The sequence below is a fragment of the Ammodytes marinus genome, assembly GCF_949987685.1.
Source record: "Ammodytes marinus genome assembly, chromosome: 19".
Classification (NCBI taxonomy): domain Eukaryota; kingdom Metazoa; phylum Chordata; class Actinopteri; order Uranoscopiformes; family Ammodytidae; genus Ammodytes; species Ammodytes marinus.
This window is the reverse complement of record NC_137223.1, coordinates 12,992,180-13,017,660: the sequence shown is the minus strand read 5'-3', so window position 1 is coordinate 13,017,660 and position 25,481 is coordinate 12,992,180. Positions and strand designations below refer to the sequence as shown.

The following is a 25,481-nucleotide window of genomic DNA, read 5'->3' as shown; positions in this document are numbered from 1 at the left end:
CCTTCTGCCCATTTAACTTTATACTATAGCTTTTTGTTTCCTTTCCTGAAATACTGTAATCTGGTCTGGGCAGCTTCATATCCCAACCATCTCAAAAAATTATGTATTATTCAGAAGCGATTTTTAAGATTCATCTCACATTCAAACAGATATGCTCCGTCAGCACCACTTTTTATACATTTTTATATTTTTCCAATTCACAAATTGAATATCTATCACATATGTTTATTCATTCACAAGTTTATTTACAGAAACCAAGATCTCCCGGAAAGCTTTCAGACTTTGTTTACTTATTAATTTAACATACATTCACATCGCACTAGACAGAGCAACAATAACAACTTATCTTTACCCTTTTCCCGTACATCACATCATCAATTTAGTATATATTATAGAGGCCCGGCTTTATGGAATGTTTTACCTCCCCTTTTAAGATCCATATCATCCCACTCACTCTTTAAAAAGCAGTTTAAAAAACATATTATCTTTTTGTGAATCTTCTAATCACCTCCTGTCCTCTCCATTGTTTTTTTTCTTTTTCTTTCTTATTTTTTCATTATCTTTGACATGTATTTATCACATTTTTTTCCATCTATTTTTGATTATTTTGAGTATTTATGTACCTTGTCTCCTTAATTTCTAGAGTTTATTTGTTAGCCTGAATATGATTTCATTGTGATTATTGATAGGGGTGGAACTCTGTACAAGCCCATTGGGCTTCGTTCCCTCCTTGCACCATTAATTGTTAATGTGTGCTAAATAAATAAACTAAACTAAACTAAGTGTTTATCTCTGAAATGTAGGCCCATAGGAGTGTATGTTTGAAATAGAAATAATGGAAAAGGTCAACTTATAGGGCCTATCGACATCTCAAACAACTTGTAGCCTACAGATCTTGTGTAGGCTAAATGTCTTGAATTACTTATGATTTTGCTTATGTCCTCTGTTCTCCTTATAGCCTAGCCTACAAGTGACTGCATTGATCTGTAATAGTTCTACCCAAATTATACACATATTAACAAATATCCTTAACATCTTTGCAATATTTTCCTGTCACATTTTGAAAAACTTTGACCAAATGGGGCATTATTGTTTGTTATTGATATTGAAGAGGGGTCAAATTACATAGGCCTATACATTATAGGCCTACATATACATACAGCTTCAAATCAATTGCCATATGAAAAGCAAAAAGAATATTCAGGATCATACATGCATTTAACCAAAAACCAGTCAAGTCCATAAAGGTCTAAGAAATCAGAGACAATAATAGCAGCACATCGCCGGAAAACCAGTTTCCTTCAACATAAAAGTTGGCTGTTACGTCTTATTTTATTTGATAGTACAGGCTGATATTGGCTCTTTTGTAGGCTACAAGATGTAAAATAAGTTAATACATGTGTGGGTGACTCCTTTATTCATATCGTGCAATTCAAGGCCATGGCTTCTTGAGTGTTGTTTTCCAATGCGACTGCAAATGTGCTTTTAAAAAAAGAGACATGTTTGGAGAGAATAATGAGCTTTCACCTCAGATTACACAGTCATTTACTATCAATAAATTACTGTGAATTTGTGCTTTAGCCTTCACTCCATACATTCTATGTTTACACTTGAAAGAGCGCCACGTTCGGCATTGAGGCTTTTATTTTTCAAACCTCTGCCCGGAGGTTCCTTGTTTTAACTGTGGTTATCTTGACTCATGTGGTCCGTCCACGCTCTGTCTGAACGAGCGGACTGTTGAGGGGGGTAGTTTACATCGGCACGACCACCGAGCAGCGCTGAGTGTCATAATGCATGGGGGCAAGAGAGGACTCGTGGCTCCGCAGAATACTTTTCTGGAAAATATCGTCCGGAGGTCCAGCGGTGAGTTTTACTCTGAAAGGGAAAAAAACATTTAATGGATCTTGAGCTGGCTGCTGATTTGTCAATAAACGCACCACATAGGGCTGAACGGGATGCTAAAGTAAACCTATAATGTTATTTATGTGTAAAATAATGGGAAGAAGCATCAACTAACACTTTCTTATACTTTCCACTTTTTCCCCCATCTGCATAACAATGCAATGCATGCTTAGGCTACTGATGAATTATGCAACACGTATTATGTCAAAAATTCCATGTAGCCTAGTCTATATAAGATTAAAATAGCCTATTATCATGATATTTATGAAATCATGTAGGCCTATAGGTTTTCCTTATACCATAGGCTACCAATTACCATTAATTGTAGAAATATTGGTCTTCATCAAGGGAACATGCTGAGTCCATTTCATGTATAGGCTATTATTGCTCATTATATGAGATTGAATGCCTTCTCTTAGTAATAAAATCTTAATTTTTCATGAGCTCCTCTGGTTGAATGATGATGAAGAATATCGGGCTGTGTTTTAGGAAAGAGAACCTTTTCCTGTTGCTGATTTTTTATTTTTTATTTTTAAGTTTATAAATGGAAAACTAAGAACAATATCAATATAAGAGTAGATGTGGTAGATGAGGCTGGTCCGACACAGGCTATATATGAATATTTGACCTGAAGTACCAATGACAAGCTGCCTTTTTTAAGTGACAATTGTCCGCAGATTTTACTTTATTCTTAATTTTCCTCTAGGGGATGTATTATGTGATTTGTGTTTAATATTGTGATTGTGTTTTTTTTTTTTTTGAAGATATTTTTTGGGCATTTTTATGCTTAATTGATAGTGCAGAGAGACAGAGGTGAAATGGGGCAGAGAGGGGAGTGACATGCAGAGAACGACCGCGGGCGGGAATCGAACCCGGGTCTGCTGCTGGGCCCGGCCCGGGAGGGGGATGCCTTACCAACTGAGCTAAAGGCGCCCCCTATATTGTGATTGTGTTTAATTGAATATGGTATTGTTTTGTATTGTTTTTCTTTAGTATTTATTATTTATATTTGTAAGGGTAATGCTGCAGTTCAAAATCTTTTTTGGATTGGTCTGCATGGCGAGCAGTAGCTTCCCTGTGAGAGTGAGACAGAATGTGTGTTTGACTCTGACAGTTTTCATTAGGATTGAAGATCAAGTGTCAGACAAACTGTAGTAAATAAATATAATGAATGTGATCTCAGCATCAATGAAATCTCTGAAAAGTTATTTCTCACATCATTTAGGCAAGTGTTTTAGATTGTGACTCTAAACTGAAAGTCAAGCATTTTTTGTTGAAATGCAGCAACGAGCCTGCAGAGCGAATGCATTCATTACAACATAAACTCATCTGACACTCAAGATAAACCTGCGTTAGGTTTGACCGCTTCAGTGGTGACTGAAAATGTCCCCAGTCATTTCTCTCAAGACTGCAGCATCCTCCAAACTGTTGTGAAGACCGAGAACTTTGCAGCTCCTCATCAATATTTCATTAACATTAAGGGTGGAGCATGAACATTTGATCAACAACTATTTCTGCCCAGTGACTCGACTGATTACCAGTGTTTACTGCTGCTTTAAATATGAATGATCTTAATTCCATTGTATATGGTTATTAAATTAATGTTAGTTTTGGGAGAGTTTGCTGAATAGTGATTTAAATAAATGCACTGATTATAACTGGTTTACATACAGTGGTGCCTAAATGTCTGAGACCACACCGGAAATCTCCAATATTTTTGTCAATCTGGAAATAATCCGAAAATTTGAGGATTAAAAAAACATTTTAAAACACAGTTTGTTATAAAAAGTAAAATTAAGAAGACATTTATACAGTACTTCTAGGTCTGCAATTGAATTTAAGCAAATGTGTGGTATTGAATAACGTCCCTACTAAAAGAAACACTTCTTAAAAGAAGTAATAAGGGCAAATGCTTGAGGTGGACTAAGAAATAGTAGTACCAGTGAATGACTAGGAAAAACATCATCTTTACTGATCAATTCAAGTTAAAGATGCATGGCAGTCACAAAAGGGTGTGTGTATGGAGAAATCATGGAGGTGGGAATATTAAAGGCTATGGGGTTTTGCTGCTCTCGAGTTGGACACCTGCACAAATGCTAAATAAAAGTAACTTAGTTGTCTCAGACTTTTCTATCCCTCTGTATGTGCTGTCCCTAATTCATGACTTTGAATAAGAAATTGTAAAGTGACTGTATTGTTTCTGTTTGGTTGCAGAAACCAGCTTCTTGTTGGGAAATGCACAGATCGTGGACTGGCCCGTCGTTTACAGCAACGATGGATTCTGCAAGCTGTCCGGATACCACCGGTCTGAAGTCATGCACCGGAGCAGCACATGCAAGTAAGGAATGACTTTTTTTTCTGTTAACACAAAGAAGATGCAGTGGATGTTGGTCTAATGGTGCTGGTGTTTTGCATCAGGACTCAGAATGTGTTTGATTCTGTGGCTCACTTCTTTCATGCCGATGCTTGAAGACAGTCCCAGACTAACAGCTTACTTCAAAAGGGAATGTTGCACCGATTGGAGTTTGCTGATGCCTCTTCTCTTTTTACATTGACATCCTATATAACCTTTTTTTTCTTGGAGAACATTGATTTTATTGATTATTTGTTTATTTGACAGGGACTTTGCACATCAGTTAACACTAAAGAAAATCTATTGTCTCTGTCCAGATGTTAAAAGGGCACTCAAATACCCGATCTGCTTCTTCATCTGCATACAGAATATAAAATAAATATTTATTTGAACAGTTAAAGCATTAAGAAATATAGAAAGAAACTAGCTAAAAACAGACGAATGGAGGACCTGAAATAGAATACAACTTGATTTTGCAGTCATCTATAGAAAATGTGACCAGTGTTCTTCACAATAAAACTACAATAGATACCTATAAATCCCTTTATTTGTGTCTTCAACCCTTTGCCTTTTTCCGGCCCTAACAACCAGCTAACAACAACCCCATCCCTTTTTGCTTCTTGGTTTTCTTGCTCGCTTATTCTACAGTTTCATGTATGGTGACCTGACTGATAAGAAGACTAGAGACAAAATCAAAAAGACCTTCGACAACTATGAGTCAAACTTCTTTGAGGTGCTGCTCTATAGCAAGAATAGTGAGTATCGCTATCTCAGCCTTGCGCTCTAAGCAAAGTAATCAAATACATGATTTTTTACAACAACACTTGTCCCATTTTTTTCAATTGAGCTCTCTCACATCTGTCACTTGAAATGTCTCCCGCAGGAGCCCCAATATGGCTTTACATGCAGGTGGCACCAATCAGAAACGAGAATGAAAAGGTGGTGCTTTTCCTCTGCACTTTCAGAGACATCACACTTTTCAAACAGCCGATCGAAGATGAGTCGACTAAAGGTGAGAGCGTTCGTATTCCTATGATGGAGACCAGATGGTTTCAACCTGACTGCATTCAGTATTTCAGCATAGTCGTAATGGTGGAGAAGATCATTGTCGTCTCTCAATCCACACACTAAAAGGGGTAGAACTTCATAGCCAGTTCAAATAAGTGTCACGTGAATGTCTCATTGACATCCAGCCCATGGAAGCATGCAAAGTGCATCACAGCAGGAAGTCTCCAGCACACACAAACTGCTGTTGACTTCAATTTTTGTTTTCCCGGAATTCAACACACAACTATCCAGGTGTTGTGTATGCGGGTCAGTGAACACTGGTCTCTGTGGGTCTAAACAGTGCCATGTGCCCAGGGGACTAAGAGCGCCACTACGACTTTTTCATTCATCCAGTGGTAACAAAGGACACATGGGGATGGAAAATGTATGAAAGTACAGATTTCTTCTCGGAGGGAATTAAAGAATATCAGCACAATATTTTCCAGCTGACATTGCATCAAGCAAACTCTGACTGGTTTGACGTAGCAAATTTAACCACCATCACGGTCTTATTTTTTCTTTCTTTTTTATAGAGAGAGGAGCATAGCTATGTTTTTATTACAAAGTGGGAAACTGAATTAAAATTTCAACTTTGTAGTGATTTCGTCATGAAAACATACTAAGATACAGACAAATGTCTTTTTTTCCCTCTCAGTCGGATGGACAAAGTTATCCAGACTGACACGGGTACTGACCAACAATCGCAACGTGGTGCAGCAGATAGAACCTCTGGGCAAGCCCGAAGTCACCCGCAAGCCATCCAGACTGGCTGAGGTGAGCAGTGTCCAGGTCATAAAGATTGTCATAAATGCTATGTTTCTACTTCAAACTACAAAGAAAATGACTTATAGATAGATGAACCTGTAAAAGAGTGATAAAATAAGTGGAATGTTGCACTCATGATGGTATATGTTCCCTCTCAATAAAAAAGGCTCTCCAGCTAGGATCTGACATTCTCCCAGAGTACAAACAAGAAGCCCCCAAGACCCCTCCACACATCATCCTCCACTACTGTACCTTTAAGACCACCTGGGACTGGGTCATCCTCATCCTCACCTTCTACACGGCCATCATGGTGCCCTACAACGTCTCCTTCAAGACCAAGCAGAACAACCTGGTGTGGCTGGTGCTGGACAGTGTGGTGGATGTCATCTTCCTCATTGACATTGTGCTCAATTTTCACACCACCTTCGTGGGTCCCTCCGGCGAGGTTGTTTCGGACGCAAGGTCGATAAGGATGAATTACATGAAGACGTGGTTCGTCATCGACCTGCTGTCCTGTCTGCCCTACGATGTCATCAACGGCTTTGAGAGTGTCGATGAGGTGGGTGAATTTTAAAACCTGCGGGATGGTTTTTTTGAAAATTGCTTAACTGGCTCAGACATTGGTACTTATACTTAACACTGCATCTACATATCAAAACATTTCTCATTGCCTGTGTCTATGAAGGATGTCATCATGTCTGCTTCTCCAGTGAGTCATATCCGCGAGTCTTCACACTTCCACAGGAATTCCACACGGACAGAAGACTCTGTGCTCTCAGTAAGGAAAATCAATGTTTTAAAGCCGCTCCTATCAATATTTATTAGAATAACAATGGATCATATGACTACATGTAATGTTAAAGTGACAAACCCTCAAAGAAGTATCACCCGTCCCTCGTCAGTTCCTCTCAAGTCCTAAAATCTTGTAGCTCATCGTTTTATTTTGACGACACGTAACGTTACTGTTTTGGTTAAATCGCATGGATCTCATCAGTGTTGTTTAAAGCAGCAGGCAGCTGTTTTCCACTTGGTAAACCCACTGTATGGGATCTGTCCAGCTACACATAGCAGCATTAACCTGCTAAAGAGCCAGATAGTACTCTCAGGAGTTGATGGAGACCAAAACTAAGCTCGAATGGAGTGACACTTGTGACACCCAAAACTCGAATCCAAATGATGCTAATTTTGTTCTGAAACTGCTGGTATGTGTAAGTCGGCAACTGTTTGCTAACAGGTTTGCCGTGTCAACTACAGAAAGTCCTTATATGTCAACATCGTGTTGACATATAAAGGAAAAACCCTAATAAGTTCCTGAAAACCCTTTAAACAATAAATGCAGTAGGGCTAAAAACAACCTGTGTTCATTTGAATTATCAATCAATCTGTTGCTCTTTTTGAACAAACACTTGTCTGTCATGTCGGGACACACTGTTAAACTTTCATCACAATTTCTCAAATCGTAATATTCAAATTGCTTGTTAATAAGTCTGGCCAAGATTTTCAGTTTTATAACAAAAAACCAGAAAATACAATACCAATCGTTTCACCACGACAATGCATGATGAATGACTCACATTCTCTTCCCCCCTGTTGCTGGTTGTAGGGCCTCAGCAGCCTCTTCAGCTCCCTGAAGGTGATCCGCCTGCTGCGTCTGGGCCGAGTGGCCAGGAAGCTGGACCACTACCTGGAGTACGGAGCAGCCGTGCTGGTTCTGCTGGTGTGTGTCTTCGGCCTGGTGGCCCACTGGCTGGCCTGCATCTGGTACAGCATCGGGGACTACGAGGTCATCGACGAGACCACCAACACCATCAAGACAGACAGCTGGCTCTACCAGCTGGCCCTAAGTATTGGGACTCCGTATCGTTACAACACCAGTGGGACAGGACAGTGGGAAGGGGGTCCCAACAAGGACACACTCTACATCTCTTCTCTCTACTTCACCATGACCAGTCTCACCACCATCGGATTCGGCAACATCGCCCCAGCAACAGACGGCGAGAAGATTTTCTCCGTGGCTATGATGATGGTGGGCTGTAAGTACATGAAGCATTGTGTTAACTTTTTACATTCCAAACATTTCATTAAAGCTCAAGTAGCATTTCAGGTCTTCTCATTTCAGGCATTTGAAGCTAATATTTTTTAATATTTTTCTAAATCACCACATTAGAAAACAACAGCTAAAACATCTGATATTACATAACAAAGAGTAAATGTAAAAGAAACAGTTGAAAAAGCCCAGATGTATCAAATGCCAGTGGTCAGTTTGTCAAGAGAGATTCAAGGGAAGCATTTCAGAAACAGCCTAAATCAGAGGGACCGCTGTTTTTCTTCTTCAGTGGACACACAGTCAACCTTATCTGTCCAAACAAAATGTTAGCCGTTCAACTCTTGTGCCACTGGCGTTACAGTACGTAAGCATAATGGGCGGAAACACTTCATAATATAACAAAGGGCCATTATCTTACATTAGTAAGAGTGACATGAGCTACCAGTTTATGTCAGCAGCTCAAAAGTGATATCTTACAGTAGAGCACAAGCTGTAAAATGTAATTTGGTGGTAGGATGGCCTAGAGGAAAGAGGGGACCATTAGTAACCATGAAGTCACTGGTTCGATCCCCGGCACCGGACAGGAGGGTGTTATTTGTAAAACTACTGGTGGCTGGTATTACATCTAAGGTGCCCACCATCTCTAACATTGTATCGTTGAGCAAGGCACTTAACCCCAAAACTGCTCCAGGGGCGCTGTACTATGGTTGACCCTAAGCTACTATGAACCCCTCCGAAGTGGAACACTTGAGAGGTGATATGCGAAAATACAAATTTCATTGTGCCCTGTGCAGGGCTGTACAGTGCGACAGTTTTGATCGCATTTGCTACTGAAATTGATCACGTGCGACGATGAATAAAAGTCCACTCGCACTAGTGCGACAGGTTGCTAATGAGCAGATGCTGTCTCTTTGAGACACAGAGGAGCGATGCACAACACTGCTTAGAGGGCTCTACATTAACATTCTCCAAATGCGGGTGAATGTAGTCTTAGGCGAGTAAGTTATTGAGTCTACCCTCCACTTTGGCTGGTTAAAGATGTGGCGATTCGAGCGTCTAATAAACTTCACAAACGGTAATAACCGGAAGGAGACGGCTCTTAACGCAGTTAAGTTAGCGCGTGTGCACATTTCATGTGCGCCTTCACATTAAAAGTCTGTTGCTAGCCAAAAATTAGTTGACTTTTATTTTGAAGCCGGTAAGAACAGGAAGTTAGCGCTTCACAGCCCTGCAGTGCGCTAGCTTGAAAGGCAAAGATCCTTCAGCTGCTGAGAAAAGTCAACAGTAGTCTATTTTCAAAGTTTGAAATAAGCCACTGAAGAACTAGGCTACTCCCAACACATTTACAACAACCTATTTAATTTATCCTAAATTGTACCAATATGTATACTTATTTATTTAATAGGCTATGTTTAATGTTTTAAAGTTTGGTTGTAATTAACAGAAGGACATTTTCTAAAAAAATATATTATTATTAATATAATAATGATATGCTGTGTATATACAAAAAATATATAGATAGATATTATTTTTATAGTTTTATGGGAAGAAATTATTCTGAATCAGCAAAAAATTGGAATTGGCAGGTTAGGTTATTTTGTCTAAATTGCAATCAGTGCAACCCTATTCATTTTTCTACAATTATTACTGCACACACTAGGATATAGGCTAATATTAATTGAGAATCTCAAATGAGACCAAGATGACAGGCTCAAAGGTAATTACAGCGAAATGCAAGGGTTAAGGTTATGCAAGTGTTCAATCATACTTTGTGTGGTACCAAATTTATTTTTGTGCTACTGATTTTTTTTGCTTGCTAGCACCAGTGCTACTACCTAAAAAAATAAGCGTACAGCCCTGGCCCTGTGTACAATTGAATAAATTGACTTACTTAGGGGAGAACGGGGTAAGTAGGCACACGTTTTACTCTAGTGAGAATTGCTCATCACCTAAACATCTTTCAATAGTCATTCCTACATTAAATTGAAGCTTTATAAGTTGGCTTTAAATGTGTACCCATCACTTTTTCTATCTTATTGTAATAAAGAAGAAATCAATCATCAGAGACACCCTCACACATTGTGACAACCAACCCCATCAAGGGGTCGGTGTTCACACACTATGGGGTTGTTTGTCACAATGTTATCTTAATGGGAATAATCTTAAAAAGAAGGCAAGAAAGCAGAACTAAATTTGAAAGTTTAATTGCATTGTCAAGTTGACAAATAGGCCTACATAACTTACTGTAGCCTTGGCAGCTGGTCTAGTTTGGGATGCACTGGGTTGTTTTGATTTTGTTGCCCTTTTTTCTTTTGCATGCTAGCTGCCTTTTCCTGCTCTATTCTTTCCTTCTATGGGGTGTCAGTGGGGATACAGCTTGACAATTTATTTCGTTATTGGGTTCCTTTTCTGGCTGCAGCCTTTGGATAACATGTGACAACCAACCCCCCAAAAAATGTGAGGACCAACCCCAATTTGAATTTCTTGCTAGCATCAAGGCCAACAACCATCTGAAAACTAATCAGCTTGCTAACCACACTCTAAACTATAGTTTACCCTTCACACTTCTTATGGGTAACAAGTGTTTTGTTATAAACCCATTGTGTAAAAGCCTAGAAGAAAAATACTGAGGAGCTAAATATTTTCAATTTGACATGAAAAACACAAACAGTCCTCTCACCTCAAATTCAGCAGTCTAACTCCAAGGAAGACTATGTAGGTGACCTCTGATCCCAATTCTGGATATTTACATACCAAAATTTCACAGACAGGCTTCTGTTTCCAAGATATACTGATTGTGACAACCAACCCGTGTGACATATAACCCCGTTCTCCCCTACTTAGTAGATATAACCAACATTCCATCTTCTCCTCACTCTACAGCAAACAATACCCACGTCATTCCATGTCGTTTTTCCCTCCATTCATCCATTCATAACATGCCAGTACAATCTTGTAGCCGAAACAATCTGGATGCTTTTACTGGCATGCTAGACACGCAATTGTGGTCCACAGCCCGGCTGACAGCTGCCAGTAAAGCAACATATGGTGATTCAGGAGAATCTGCACAGACACAAATTAAAATTCAAACCCATTGAGATCAACACATCACTGGTTCTTACGGATGATTTTATCTCGACTTGATGTTTTTTACATACTTATGACAAGAAATGCAATGCAAGAACACAAAAGGAATATAAATAGCATTGCAGACACAAATGAATACATACGTTTATAAAGTGGTTGATGAAGTACCCATCATCCTTTTCTGAAGTAAAAGTAGAAATATCACGGTGTAGAAACACTCAGTTACAAGTAAATGGCATGTATTCAAAATTTTACTTGAGTAAAAGTTCAAAGTATTAGCAATAAAAAAATACTTTAAGTTAGAAAAGTATCTAAAATAAAATAATGTATGTACATTTTAATTACTTTTTGTGTGCTATGTACTGATATTATATCATACTTTATTTATTCATAATAGTTTGTATTAATAGTACGGATCTGCAAAGTAATTAGTAAGTAAATTCATAAAATAAATGTGGTGGGGTAGAAGTTTAAATTAACAATAAATGGAATAACTCAGTTAAAGTAAAATCCTCTCGAAGTTGTACTTAAGTACAATACTTGAGTAAATATACTTCAAGTGACATATAAAAAGTGAACGAAAAGTATGAATGCAAGAGTACATAACGCACTAACAAACGAGTGCAGTGGCTCAACATTACTCTGTCGGGACATCGGGGTGGGTTCTACCTTCCTCCTTTTAGATTGACTTGCAGCTCCAGCTGGGATCACCTCATGAAGTATGATAATAATAGTATAATGTGTTAAGATCAGTAAAGGAGTGTCACCTTAAGGTCATCTAGTATTAAGGGCTGAGGCAGAATTCATGGATGTACACTTCTACTTTATCAGTGGCAAAATTATCAATATGACAGCTATGTTCCAGATTTAACCAAATGGTTAGTTAAAAATTTGTATTTTTAATCTTATTTTAAAACATTGATAGAGTTTTGACATGAATGATTATTTATAGTTGGCAGCATTCAGTAAATCACCGACTCACTTGATTCACATTTAGCTGCAGCCTCGGTGCTTGAACCACTGCAGTTTAGGACTCGGCTTTGTCGATAATAAAAAGTGACATGTTCAGCGCCCATCACCGCCTGCTCTACGAGGGTCTGTCTGAAGATTGGCCATCACTACCCTCAATCACGAAATCATTCACTCAAACTGAAATTATGCAGGGCCCCTTCCCTGCTTCAGATAATGTGTGTAAACTCATGGAATAAATGTTGTCCTCTAAGGCTATACCACTGATAACATAACACATAAATAATAAATTTCAGTTGAGCTGCAGTTTGGAAAACTTTCAAATAAGATAAAATAATAAATTAGATCAACATTCAAGTTCATTATTTGGAATCTTGTGTAAAATAAACTCAAATGTTGTGCAGTTTTAAATACCTTTGCATGTTGCATAACACTCAAGGCTGATAAACCTTAAAAGTAAAACTTAACATTAAAAAAACCTGTAATTTAGGGAGTGGTGAACTTTGTCTACCTCAAATGTTCCTTTCGCTAAAATAAGTCTAATTGCCTCAAAAAATGCTCTGATTCTGTGGAAGTTCTTTAAATATTACTTTATTATTTCTGTCATGTTTCATCATTTCCTTTTATTGCTTTTTTTTCTTTACTTGTTCTAAATAAACACATTTTCAGTTCAAAACGTCAGCCTCATCTTGAATACTTTGAACCTCTTCATAAAAATAGAAACATCTATTTTTACTCAGCCGTTTGTGTCGTTTTCATCACCCAGTGCCGTTACAGTAATAGCCCCATCTTCAGCGCTACTGCCTCCACTTTCAGCCGTTTGCTTCCAGCGCCTTGGTCACGACCACGCCAGTGCCTTGGTGCGCTGACCTTTGGCCCGGTCCCCATGTAAACAGCATGTAGAGTGGTGCAATGTAAACAGTGAGGGAGACACAAAGTGACAGCCACGCTTTAAGGTCTGTACTCCCGAAAGCAAACACCGTGCTCTCTGGTGGCGTTTCAATCACGAAGATCATTCAGTCACACCGGAGTGTCACGTTCAATTACGGACGATAAATCCCCTGCTACAGATACGGTAATTATGGGAGGGAGAGAAACGGGGAGAGCAAAGGAAGAGTTTTTTGCCTGCAGGCCAGAGGGTTGTAAAAGGACAATGAGCCATCACGTTAGATATGTATCCTAACCTCTGGGATTCTGCTGTGGCGACTGGAGACGACACTTTCCTCTTGAGTGGGTAAAAACCTCACGATAAGAGATACTGACTGACTCTTTGAGGTCACTGCAGAGCTCCAGCACAGCACTCCTACCACAGACATGAGAATTATGAACTACAGTACAGTACCAAGGCTCAATCCACTACCACACACATTGTGTTTGTGTTGTGTGATAACTCTTTAGAGAACCATATTGTCCACCGCATCCTATTATGCTGATTGGATTGTGGAATACATGCACATCAAAGTCAATTGTTGAACATAGTCATAATATTTGTGCTTAAATGAGCAGCAGTTTTGGCAAAATGAAGGCCATCCGCTATAATTATTGACCTTTTGCCAGTAGTATTTCATCCAGTGTTACAGTATAGGGTGAACGACATTCGGTACAGTTGTTCACACATTTCCTGTCATTCATTCCCTTTCACTCTATAACAAATCTCCCTCACTGTTTGTAAAAGCTTCTTCTTGTTTTTTTTTTTGCTCAATATTTGTTGTTTTTAGCGCTGCTGTACGCGACCATCTTTGGAAATGTCACCACCATTTTCCAGCAGATGTACACCAACACCAATCGCTACCATGAGATGCTCAACAATGTGCGCGACTTCCTCAAACTTTACCAGGTTCCCAAAGGTCTGAGCGAGAGGGTCATGGACTTTATCGTCTCCACCTGGGCCATGTCCAAGGGCATCGACACAGACAAGGTGGGACTATGGATCCAAAGCAAACTGTTTGCTATTTAGCTGGGATTTTGGAAGTGTTTAGAATTTTGTACAGAAATATCCCTCTCTGTTTTTCCCCCCAGCTCTCCTAATCCTCAAAATCGCCTACAAACAGTTCACTGAAAAACTATCACTGATTTATAAGCATTGCAACTTTTTTCCTTTGATGTAATGTTGTTTTCATGTAGTATTCCACAGCAATGACAAGTATGGAAACATGAATATCACTCAATGTTTACTGTGACTACAAACTACTACTCCAGTGTCACATTAAGAGGCCTTCATGAAAGACAAGAACTCAAATGAAAAATACTCACTTTTGGCAGACCACTAATGATAAACACATATGATTAAGTTAAAGGTGCTATGAGGAACTTTTAAATATGTCTTAAACCGTCTAATTGTTCCTTAGATGATCATAAATGACATGTAAAAGCAAATGAGACCATCAGTGCAAAGAATGCTATTTTTATATAGTTTTTCTTAATGCCTTTGTCATGGGTCCCTCGCCCTGGAACTATAGCTGGCATAGTAAACACACTACCGCTTTTGTCCAAAGGGGGCACAAGAATGAACAAAAATTGAAAGTTCCTCAGAGCACCTTTTGAGTTAAGTTAACTTGTTCTGCTTCCTCTCCATCTCTCTTAGGTTCTCTCGATTTGTCCCAAAGACATGCGGGCGGACATCTGCGTCCACCTCAACAGGCAGGTGTTCAACGACCATGCTGCGTTTCGTCTGGCCAGCGACGGCTGTCTGCGCTCGCTGGCCGTGGAGTTTCAGACTACGCACTGTGCACCCGGAGACCTCATCTTCCACATCGGGGAGAGCGTGGACACCCTCTGCTTCGTCGTGTCTGGTTCTCTCGAAGTCATCCAGGATGATGAGGTCATCGCAATACTAGGTAATCCAACCATCTGAATACTGTAGAGTAGGGGAGAACGGGGTAAGTAGGCACACTTTTTACTCTACTGAGAATTGCTCATCACCTAAACATCTTTCGATAGTCATTCCTACATTACATTGAAGCTTAAAGTGTTGGCTTGAAATGTGTACCCCTCACTTTTTCTATCTTATTGTAATAAAGAAGAAATTAATCATCAAAGACACCCTCACACATTGTGACAACCAACCCCCCCAAAAATGTGACGACCAACCCCAACTTGAATTTGTTGCTAGCATCAAGGCCAACAACCATCTGACAACTAATTAGCTTGCTAACCACAATCTAAACTATAGCTTACCCTTCACACTATTTATGGGTAACAAGTGTTTTGTTATAAACCCATTCTGTAAAAGCCTAGAAGAAAAATACTGAGGAGCTAAATATTTTCAATTTGACATGAAAAACACAAACAGTCCTCTCACCTCAAATTCAGCAGTCTAACTCCAAGGAAGACTATGTAGGTGACCTCTGATCCCAATTCTGGACATTTACATACCAAAATTTCACAGACAGCGCCTCCTGGTTCCGAGATATAACGATTGTGACAACCAACCCGTGTGACAAATTACCCCGTTCTCCCCTATTTTATAGGGGTGTAAAAGTAAACATTTGTTAGCAGTCAGCGACTCAGCAAGTGTTTCAAATCACACGAAACATACAAATATAATGTTTACAAATATTTAAAAATATATAGTATATAAAAAGAATTACTGCTGCAACTTCTGTACATCCTGCATATTCACGGCAATTCAGGCCATAATTGTGTATCGCGGTTCACCTTTGGAACAACCTGTAGTGCCTGTATTGTGACGGTTCGGTACAAATAAGATTATTGTTACACCCCTGGTATTTTATCCTGCTTTACGTTTTCTCTCTTTCACTGAAGACTCTTTGATAGATATCCCCTCGACATTTTATGTGTCAAATGCCCAAAAAATTCAACAGTTCTAACGTGATAAACTAAGCCATGATGCCTATTTCCATCCAGGTAAAGGGGACGTGTTTGGAGACGCGTTCTGGAAAGAGAGCACGCTGGCTCGGGCCTGTGCAAACGTGCGAGCTTTGACTTACTGCGACCTGCACGTCATCAAGAGTGAAGCTCTGATGAGGGTGCTGGAGTTTTACACCGCGTTCGCCAACACCTTTTCCCGCAACCTCATCCTCACCTGCAATCTACGGAAGCGGGTAAGCTAACGGCTAACACTATCCACTCCTTGTGGCACATAGCTGTCGATATCAGCAGGGTCCTCAGTGCATGTAAAATGTATGGGGTCATCCCAATGCTCTCACGACTCAATGTTCTCAGATTTATATGGCACCAAATGGAATGTTTTATCAATGCCATAATTGTTTTTTCGGTTTAAATACAGTTTTAAAGTAAACAACACTGTCTTGATATCCATGATACATTCATAATGTGTTAACTTTACATAATTGATTAATCTCTATGCCACTTGGTTGCGGTATGCAGAAGGGAAATAATCCACTAGATATCGCTGAGTATTTTTAGTCCACCTCCTACTAGGAAATTAGCAACAACTATTTCAATCCGGGCCTGTGGACTAGTTTTTTCCTCTGCCATATTATCCTATTAAGCTTGGGAACATTGATATGTTCCCAAAAGTATTCTACTCTTGAGATACCAGATATGTCAGGCTGACGTTTGGGTAAAACTGGAAAGTTTTTTTTGATGCCATAAAAAACATGAATATTTATTTCAGTGCAGATGTCATAAAGCGTCAATCAAGAGTTGGAACAAGCTGAGACTGCACATACAGTATATGATGCTGTCAGATTGGGTGCAATAATGACCAAGTAGACTGCAAAGGGGATGAAAAAAATGTAAACTGCAAACCCAAGCACCTGCTCGACTCGAGGGGACAATGCGTGAAAATAATGTATTTAAATAATTCTGCATAGTTTGCAGCAATGAAGTTCCAATTTCAGAAGCTTATCATGCAGATTTGTATTTTACTGTGAAAAAAGGAAGAAAAAAAAGGAATAGAAACCAGCTATTCTCTTGAGTCCAAACCAAGACGGTAATTAATATTTGATAGAGCTTCTGCAAATGAGTCCCATTAAGGCAATGAGATGTATCGCTTTCCAGTCTTGATTCCAAGCTGCTCATACATGGCTGCGATATCATCCTATGGGACCAACACTACATCAATTCTTAATGAAGAATATCCCAGTAAATCAATCTAGGCACATGTGGTTTGTTTTGCTCTTTGTTCAGCGACTGACTTATATACTTAAATACTTCTGGGATAGAGTAGATCTTGGCAAATAAAATATGCACTTTAATGATGGAAGCAAAGAGGCTCAAATTGACTTTAATTTAATCTGTGAGTCTATAAAAAGCAACTCACTCTGGGATACCAGTCGCGCTGTCACAGTGTTTTTACCGAAACATGCCGGTTTATAGGGGATACCGGGGCTAGTAGCAGGGCTGTACAGTGCGACAGATTTGATCGCATTTGCTACTGAAATTGATCACGTGCGATGATGAATACTAGTCCACTCGCACGAGTGCTAATGAGCAGATGCTGTCTGTTTGAGACACAGAGGAGCGCTGCACAACACTGCTTAGAGGGCTCTACATTAACACTCTCCAAATTTGGGTAAATGTAATAATAATAATAATAATAATACATTTTATTTATATAGCGCTCTTCTCTCACTCAGAGCGCTTGATTCTTAGGCGAGTAAGTTATTGAGTCCACCCTCCACTTTGGCTGGTGAAAGATGTGTGCTGGGGACCTGTGCTTGTGCGGCGATTCTAGCGTCTAATACACTTCACCAACGGTAATAACCGGAAGGAGACGGCACGCAGTTAAGTTAGCGCGTGTGCAAACAGAACATTTCCTGTGCTCCTTCACATTAAAAGCCTGTTACTAGCCAAACGTGAGTTGACTTTTGAAGCCGCTTTACAGCCCTGCAGTGCGCTAGCTTGAAAATCAACTGCTTCAGCTGCAGAGAGCAGTCAACAACAGTAGTCTATGTAAACAAAGTTTGAAATAACTGATAAGCCACTGAAGAACTACTCCCAACACATTCACAACAACCTATTTAACTTATCCTAAATTGTACCAATATGTATACTTATTTATTTAATAGGCTATATGTTTTAAAGTTAGGTTTTAATTAACAGAAGGACATTTACCAAAAAAATGATTGTTATGAATATAATAATGATATGTATATACAAAACATATATAGATATTAATTTTATGGGGAGAAATCATTCTGAATCAGCAAAAAATTGCAATTGGCAGGTTAGATTATTTTGTCTGAATTACAATCAGTACACCCCTATTAATTTTTCTACAATTATTACTGCACAAACTAGGATATGACATTAATTGAGAATTTCAAATGAGACCAAGATGACAGGCTAAAAGGTAATTAGAGCGAAATGCATGGGTTAAGGTTATGCAAGTTTTCGATCATACTTTGTGTGCTACTAAATTTATTTTTGTGCTACTGATTCTTTTTGCTTGCTAGCACCAGTGCTACCACCTAAAAAAATAAGCGTACAGCCCTGCTAGTAGGCACACTTTTTACTCTAGTGAGAATCGCTCATCACCTGAACATCTTTCAATAGTCATGCCTACATTAAATTGAAGCTTAAAGCCACTACGAGTAACATGGCACGTTGGCGTCCCCTTTAGACAAAAGCAGTAGTATTTTTACGACGCCAGCTGTCGTGAAGCTGTTTTCTAGCTCGTGCTAACAACTGTCTCAAACAAGGCTCCCGCTCCCCTTCCCTCACCTGGAGGGATAGGCTTCTCAAATCACGTTGTTGCGCCACACTGAAATCTGCGACCAATATGGATATGTGACCATAGAGCATGCACGCGTGAACCGAAAATCGGACTGGGTGTGCGACCAGACCAAAAGCAGTAATAAAAACTATATAAAAACGTTTTTCTTTGCACTGACGGTCTCATTTGCTGTTAAAGGTAATTTATGATTATGTGAGGAAACATGAGGCTGTTTAAAAGATATTTAAATGTTACTCGGAGCTGCTTTAAGGTGTTGGCTTGAAATGTGTACCCCTCACTTTTTCAAATGTATTGTAATAAAGAATAAATTAATCATCAAAGACACCCTTACACATTGTGACAACCAACCCCATCAAGGGGTTGGTTGTCACACACTATGGGGTTGTTTGTCACAATGTTATCTTAATGGGAATAATCTTAAAAAGAAGGCAAGAAAGCAGAACTACATTTGAAAGTTTAATTGCATTGTCAAGTTGACAAATAGGCCTACATAACTTACTGTTTCTTCTTCTCCAGCTGGGGTGGAGTGCACTGGGGTGCAGTTGCCTTGGCAGCTAGTCTAGTTTAGGATGCACTAGGTTGTTTTGATTTTGTTGCCCTTTTTTCTTTTGCATTCTAGCTGCCTTTTCCTGCTCTATTCTTTCCTTCTCTGGGGTGTCAGTGAGGACACAGCTTGACAATTTATTTAGTTATTGGGTTCCTTTTCTGGCTGCAGCCTTTGTGACAACCAACCCCCCAAGAAATGTGACGACCAACCCCAACTTGAATTTCTTGCTAGCATCAAGGCCAAAAACCATCTGACAACTAATTAGCTTGCTAACAACAATCTAAACTATAGCTTACCCTTCACACTCTTTTAGGGTAACATGTTTTTTGTTATAAACCCATTGTGTAAAAGCCCAGAAGAAAAATATTGAGGAGCTAAATATTTTCAATTTGACATGAAAAACACAAACAGTCCTCTCACCTCAAATACAGCAGTCTAACTCCAAGGAAGACTATGTAGGTGACCTCTGATCCCAATTCTGGATATTTACATACCAAGATTTCACAGACAGCGCCTTCTGGTTCTGAGATATAACAATTGTGACAACCAACCCGTGTGACATATAACCCCGTTCTCCCCTACAACAGGTCTCCAGTTTGTAATCACACTTTTCACTTGCTCATTGTTCTTTCTAGTTTACTAGGGCTCCATTAATAGATGTCTTATGTAACCATTTCTACTCAAATCAAGCAGCTCTAAATCACAACAATTTCAGGGCATGTTGTGGCCCCGTGTTGAAAGATTTATGGCCTGTACTTAAAATGTGTTCAATGAAAATAAAGCCATCTATTATTCATTTGAGCATCTTTAGTGCCCTGTTCGTGCCGTCATAGGTTTAAGATTTGACCTTCTTTGCCGTTGTATTCAGTTAACTTGCATGTGCGTGAAAGGGCATTTCAACAGCACATATAGAGGCACGTTTATAATCAGTGCCTAAATGCAAGTTTTTTTCTGTATATATTTGTGTTGTAATTTGTCATATTGTAACATTTTGAACCTTTTCCTTTTGGTTTCACTTTGTGGCTTAGTTGATCAATGGAATGCCACTTTTTAACTGTTAGTATGTCCCAGAGCTTTTGGGGCTGAAAGGATCTAGTTTTAAACCAAAGAAACAAGCATAGCTTTCTCTCACACTGTGGCATTGAACATTTTAACACACATTTTAGGTTGTCAGTTAGAGATAAACCCAGGGATGAGTTAAAAACCTTAGTATAGGGGAGAATGGGGGAATCTGAGGCATCGGGTAATGTGAGCCACCCCCTGTATCTAGGCAACGGAAAACATTTATGGTGATGTGAGATATGTTTTCAAGCCCCTCTCATTTCCCCTTGACCCTGAAAGAGAGGACCTCATGGTGCTGTGGTAAGCATGTTTTTTTCACCAAAATAGGTATTTTGCAAATTTTCTTGCTGTCAACTTAATCAACTGTTGTGCCAAAGCAAATGTATTCACGTAGAAAAACTTTTATCATACGTGTTGATGAACTACCAACATATAAAAACCATGTGATGATATTAGCTAAAGATTAGCCTGAAATGCTAAGAGAGGTAGTTTTTTCTCAAATTGTGGTGGTGGGGGAAAGTGAGCCAAATGCTGTGGAGGAAAGTGAGACACTGTCTCACTTTCCCCCACCATGAGGCACAAGTTAAGTTTAGTCTTAAACACATTTTAATGTAATATTACATAACATATGTTTTATTTTAATGTCATACACATTGTAGAAAAGCCATCATGCCAAGGAAATACACCAGGAAGACGACCTGGGGCAACCACACGGAAAGAACACCTTCTCATATTTCCCTGTAACCTTCAGGGCTGGAATGTAGAGTAGGCCTAGTTGTAGAGTATGACAGGCTGATGTTATAATCCAGTTGGGTCTTCTCCTGTGTTCTGAGTCCCAGGCTGTTCTTGCTGGTTCTGATTTTCCTATGCTTTGACCCCCAGACACAAGTTGGCTCTAAGGGTCCTGTGTTCTGACCCCCAGATTGTGTTCTAATCTAACTGTTTCTATCTTTCATTTGAATCTTATTAAAACCTTTTGAATTATAATGTGTTGTATTTGATTTTGTTCAGAGTTACTCTCAAGTGTTTAGAAAATTTGCTTTGCTTAATTGACCAAACCCCATCATTCTTTTACTATTCCGACATTAGTTCTGGAATGTGTGGCTAGCTTTCAGGATTCTAACTGTTACAATATGTGTTGTTATGGTAGTTTCAGAGTGGAAAAAGTAAGTGGTTCACTTTACCCCCTTGATTTTTCTGGTCTGTCTCAGTCTACCCCACAGCTGGGGTAAAGTGAGCCACATGACAAGTTTTTTTAAAACAATCATATTTTCACTGTCCTTTGTCTTGAAAAAAATCTGCTAATGCCAATTTCTAGGAAACATCCTGAATTAATGGGAAATGTGTAAATTTGAGTGATAAATCATTTTAGCTCGCTTTTAGGGGAGCAAATGTAAAAAGTGGCTCAGATTACCCCGTTCTCCCCTACTGTTCAAAGACATCCAGCAGCACCATTCAAAACTGTTCACAAACACCAGAGCTTGTGTGGATAGTTACAGTCACAACTTCTTCAACGGCAGACAATAAAAAGTTTTTGCCGGTTGGAAAAGAAAGACAGAAGTGGAGAAGTTGCTGCTATTGTCTCATGAATAGCTTCGGAAGCCTCTCAGGGAACTCAACGATGCTCCATTATTGCTCCATTAACAGATTCCCTTGTGCATTGGCGCGTTCAAGTCTTTAATATTTCAACACACACAGCAGGTGGAGATGGTTATCCCTTGATTCAAAGTTGCATTATGTATGTTCATTCCTGCATAGCTCGTCTGTTTTTCATTTGAATTTGACCTCGGCGCAAAAACATTGGTACTCAGATACCAATAGATACTGAAAATTAGTATCGGATTAAGGTTCTCATTTTCAAAAGTATCGATACCAACGGTGCTGTCTTTGTCTCTTCTTCACAGCACACAGCTTCTACCCAGAAATAGTGGCGGCCTACCCTACCAACTCTATTTTATCAGCAACAAAAATATGTCACAGGGGTAGCTAAGGACTTACACATTTTTTGTATTGTTCTAACCTTTATTCTTTTTTAAATTCATGCCTCTTAAAGTATAAGTAAGTGATTAATAGTCAACTTCCTCATGATTCTCCCTCTCTTTTTGTCCCAGGTCATCTTCCGGAAAATTGCGGACGTGAATAAGGAGAAGGAGCACCAGAGGAACCAGGTGACTCTCTCCATTCCAGACGACCACCCGGTGCGCAAGCTGTTCCAACGCTTCAGACAGCAGAGGGACGATCCCGCGCCCGGAGACTCCAACGCCTACTTTGACCAAATCTACGTGCAGGTGGAACCACAGCACCACCACCACCATCGCTCCGAGCCCAACCCTTACATCCAGTGTCAGTCCCAATCTCCTCAGTTGGAGGAGGGCAGCCCCACTCTACAGAGTAAGACACCATGCACAGGAGGAGGGAGTGCCAGCTGCGGTATGCTTGCACCTCCACAAGCTTTTGTCCATATTGAGAAGTCAGCGGAGCAAAGCGGCACACAGGAGGCCGGGGAGTCAGTTTTGGGGCCTCAAGCTGAGGGTCTACTGTCCTGTCCCGTACGGAGCAGCAGCAGTGGTGGTGCAAGTCGTGGAGAGGGTGGAGCTGCTGTGGGCCCTGTCAAAGTGTCTCGAGGCTGGGCAAAGTTTAAAAACCCCACGTCAGCAGCCGCACAACCACCACAACCACCACCGCCTTCTGTTGTGGAGCCAGAAAAGCAACCGCAGCAGAAGGTAGAGGAGTGGCCCAAAGGATCCCAGTCCTCAGAGCAGCTAGACACCGCTGACAAGAAGCAGGAGGGAGGAGAGACTGGGTGCGCGGAGGGAGGCAACGGCAACGGGGAAGAAACAAGCGCCCTGCACAAGACCGACTCCTGTGACAGCGGCATCACAAAGAGCGACCTGCGCATAGACAGGGCCGGAGACTCCAGGAGCTCCTACGAGAGGAGCCCCATGGAGAGGAGCCCCATGTTCGAGCACAGCCTGGGGGTGGACTCCCTCAGACAGCCCTTCGTCCACCAGGCCTCGGAACAAGCGCTCCTCCAGGCCGCGCTGCACGAGGCCAAGCTGGAGCTGAAGGGAGACATTCAGAAACTGAGTGGCCGCCTGTCGGTGCTGGAGGCTCAGGTCGGAGAGGTTCTCCGGCTGCTGTCCATAAAGAGGAGACTCTCGCTGCCACCCACGTCTTCCCCCAAGGCCAGGGTCAGAGGGCAAGACTCGGACAGCGCCTCCTCCAGGCCCTCCACACCAAAGGCAGACGATGGGCCTTTTTGAATTCACTGACTTTTGAAAACCTCAACAATGTGGATCTGTTTAAAACAATAATAATAATTATAATAATAATAATAATAATGGTTTATAGAAGCACCGGTTTGCATGTCCTGCAGGACTCTGGCCAAAGACCTTTCATGCATTAAACACTCCACTGCATGCAGAAATCCCTTTCATGTCACCTTCGCAAAATAAAACTCCCAGGTGTATAGGCCTACTATATTTAGAAAAGGAACAGTGGAATTTAATTGATTGAAATGTTTTAATAAAAATAATAATAATTACAGGCATTAGAGCTCTGAAGAAGGCTTCTTAGCCTGATAGGACAATCAGTGACAATATGGCACTACCATCATATTTCCACTGTTTTGAAGCTGTCACTTGAATGATCTTTCTCGTTTTCCCCCTGGATGTTAAAAAGTTTATGGCAGAAAAACTGCTGTTTAGGCAAAAAGGTTGGCCTGCCAAAATGTTCATAATTATTTAAACACCTTGAACTTGTTGTTGTCTTAGAGCAGCTCGGGCTTGCACATTTTTACTTTAAATAAAGATTCTTGTTTAGACGGAGACGCTCAGTGGAGGGATGTGTTGACGACTGCCATTAGAGTAGTTCCTTGTCAGGTAATAACATGTGCCTTACAATAATAAAGCCTCGTTCAGAATTGTTTCGATGAGATAATCAGCTCTTTATGGTTTGCAAGCATATGTTTAATAAAAGTGGTGTTGACCCTTCCCCCTGTTTTTCACAGGATAATAGATAATGACACACGCAGCCCACAGAGGATAATGAAAATGTTTGAATACATCACAGCACTATGCATTTCTAGTATGGGCTGTTTAGAAAGTCTTTAAATTGTGTTTGAGCTTACAATTACAATGCATGTAAAGTAGGAAAAGGAATGCAAAAATGGCGGTTATTGTTATTTATCATTATGTCAGTTTACCTGTGACAGATTTATTTTTTCTGTAAAATAGGATGTGAATATTTCAAAAGGTAATCACTACAGGCGTACTGTTTTTTCCTTCAGGTCACTTTGCCTCTTGCTCAGGTATAGTACGGGAACTTCGGTCTTTATTTCAGACAGAGTGATTTTACCTTTGCCTACTTGTAAGATGAGAAAGTAAAGCTATCGGGTTTTTAGATGGCAGAAGGTTTTAAATGGTGGGTATTAACTACTCGCTGCTATGCAAACCTCAGCGGACATTAATGTTTGTTTATTCTGTCTGTGTGAAATGATATCCATGATGTATAGCCTAAATGAACAAACAGCACACTTTTAGTTCTGGATGTTATTTTTCTTATTTTCCTGTGTGACTGCGAATCACCTCAGTGTGAACTGTAAGGACGCAAGCATGTTGACTCAGTTGACTCTGTTTTTATATTAGAGACAAAGAAATGACCTTGCATGCATCCAGGGAACCTGTCAACAGTGAATGAATAATGAAAACCGATGCCTGCTCACCGCCTGTTGTTTAGTCTCCTCTGTTGTGCAACACAAACACAAAAGCATTGAAAACACACCAACCCGGTATAAATGTTAACATGTTGTATTTTGTTTTATAGTTTATTTTTTTAATTAATTGACAAAAGCACGGAGGGACAACAAAGCGCTGACTGTTTCATTTAACTTTTATTTTACTTTTATTTATCCTCGAAAGACCAATTGAGGGGTGACCCTCATTAACAATGACGTTGAGTTTTCCCCTGACATCCTTAGTTAAGATATGGACATAGTAGATACAAAATAATTTCTAGTCCCTTTTCCCACTTTTTAAAG

General features: G+C 40.0%; 1 protein-coding gene across 1 annotated transcript; it reads left to right on the top strand.

The window, feature by feature from the left end:
• Positions 1 to 1,790: 1,790 nt before the first annotated feature.
• Positions 1,791 to 23,706, top strand: LOC307266283 (voltage-gated delayed rectifier potassium channel KCNH5-like; the record flags this gene model as incomplete). Its single annotated transcript, XM_080048260.1, has 11 exons — positions 1,791 to 1,863; positions 4,117 to 4,240; positions 4,904 to 5,010; positions 5,139 to 5,267; positions 5,958 to 6,076; positions 6,234 to 6,626; positions 7,671 to 8,100; positions 13,889 to 14,088; positions 14,755 to 15,007; positions 16,038 to 16,234; positions 22,555 to 23,706. The coding sequence occupies 11 exons, from the start codon at positions 1,791 to 1,793 to the stop codon at positions 23,704 to 23,706; spliced, it is 3,177 nt and encodes a 1,058-aa protein (XP_079904386.1).
• Between the last annotated feature and the right edge of the window lie 1,775 nt (positions 23,707 to 25,481).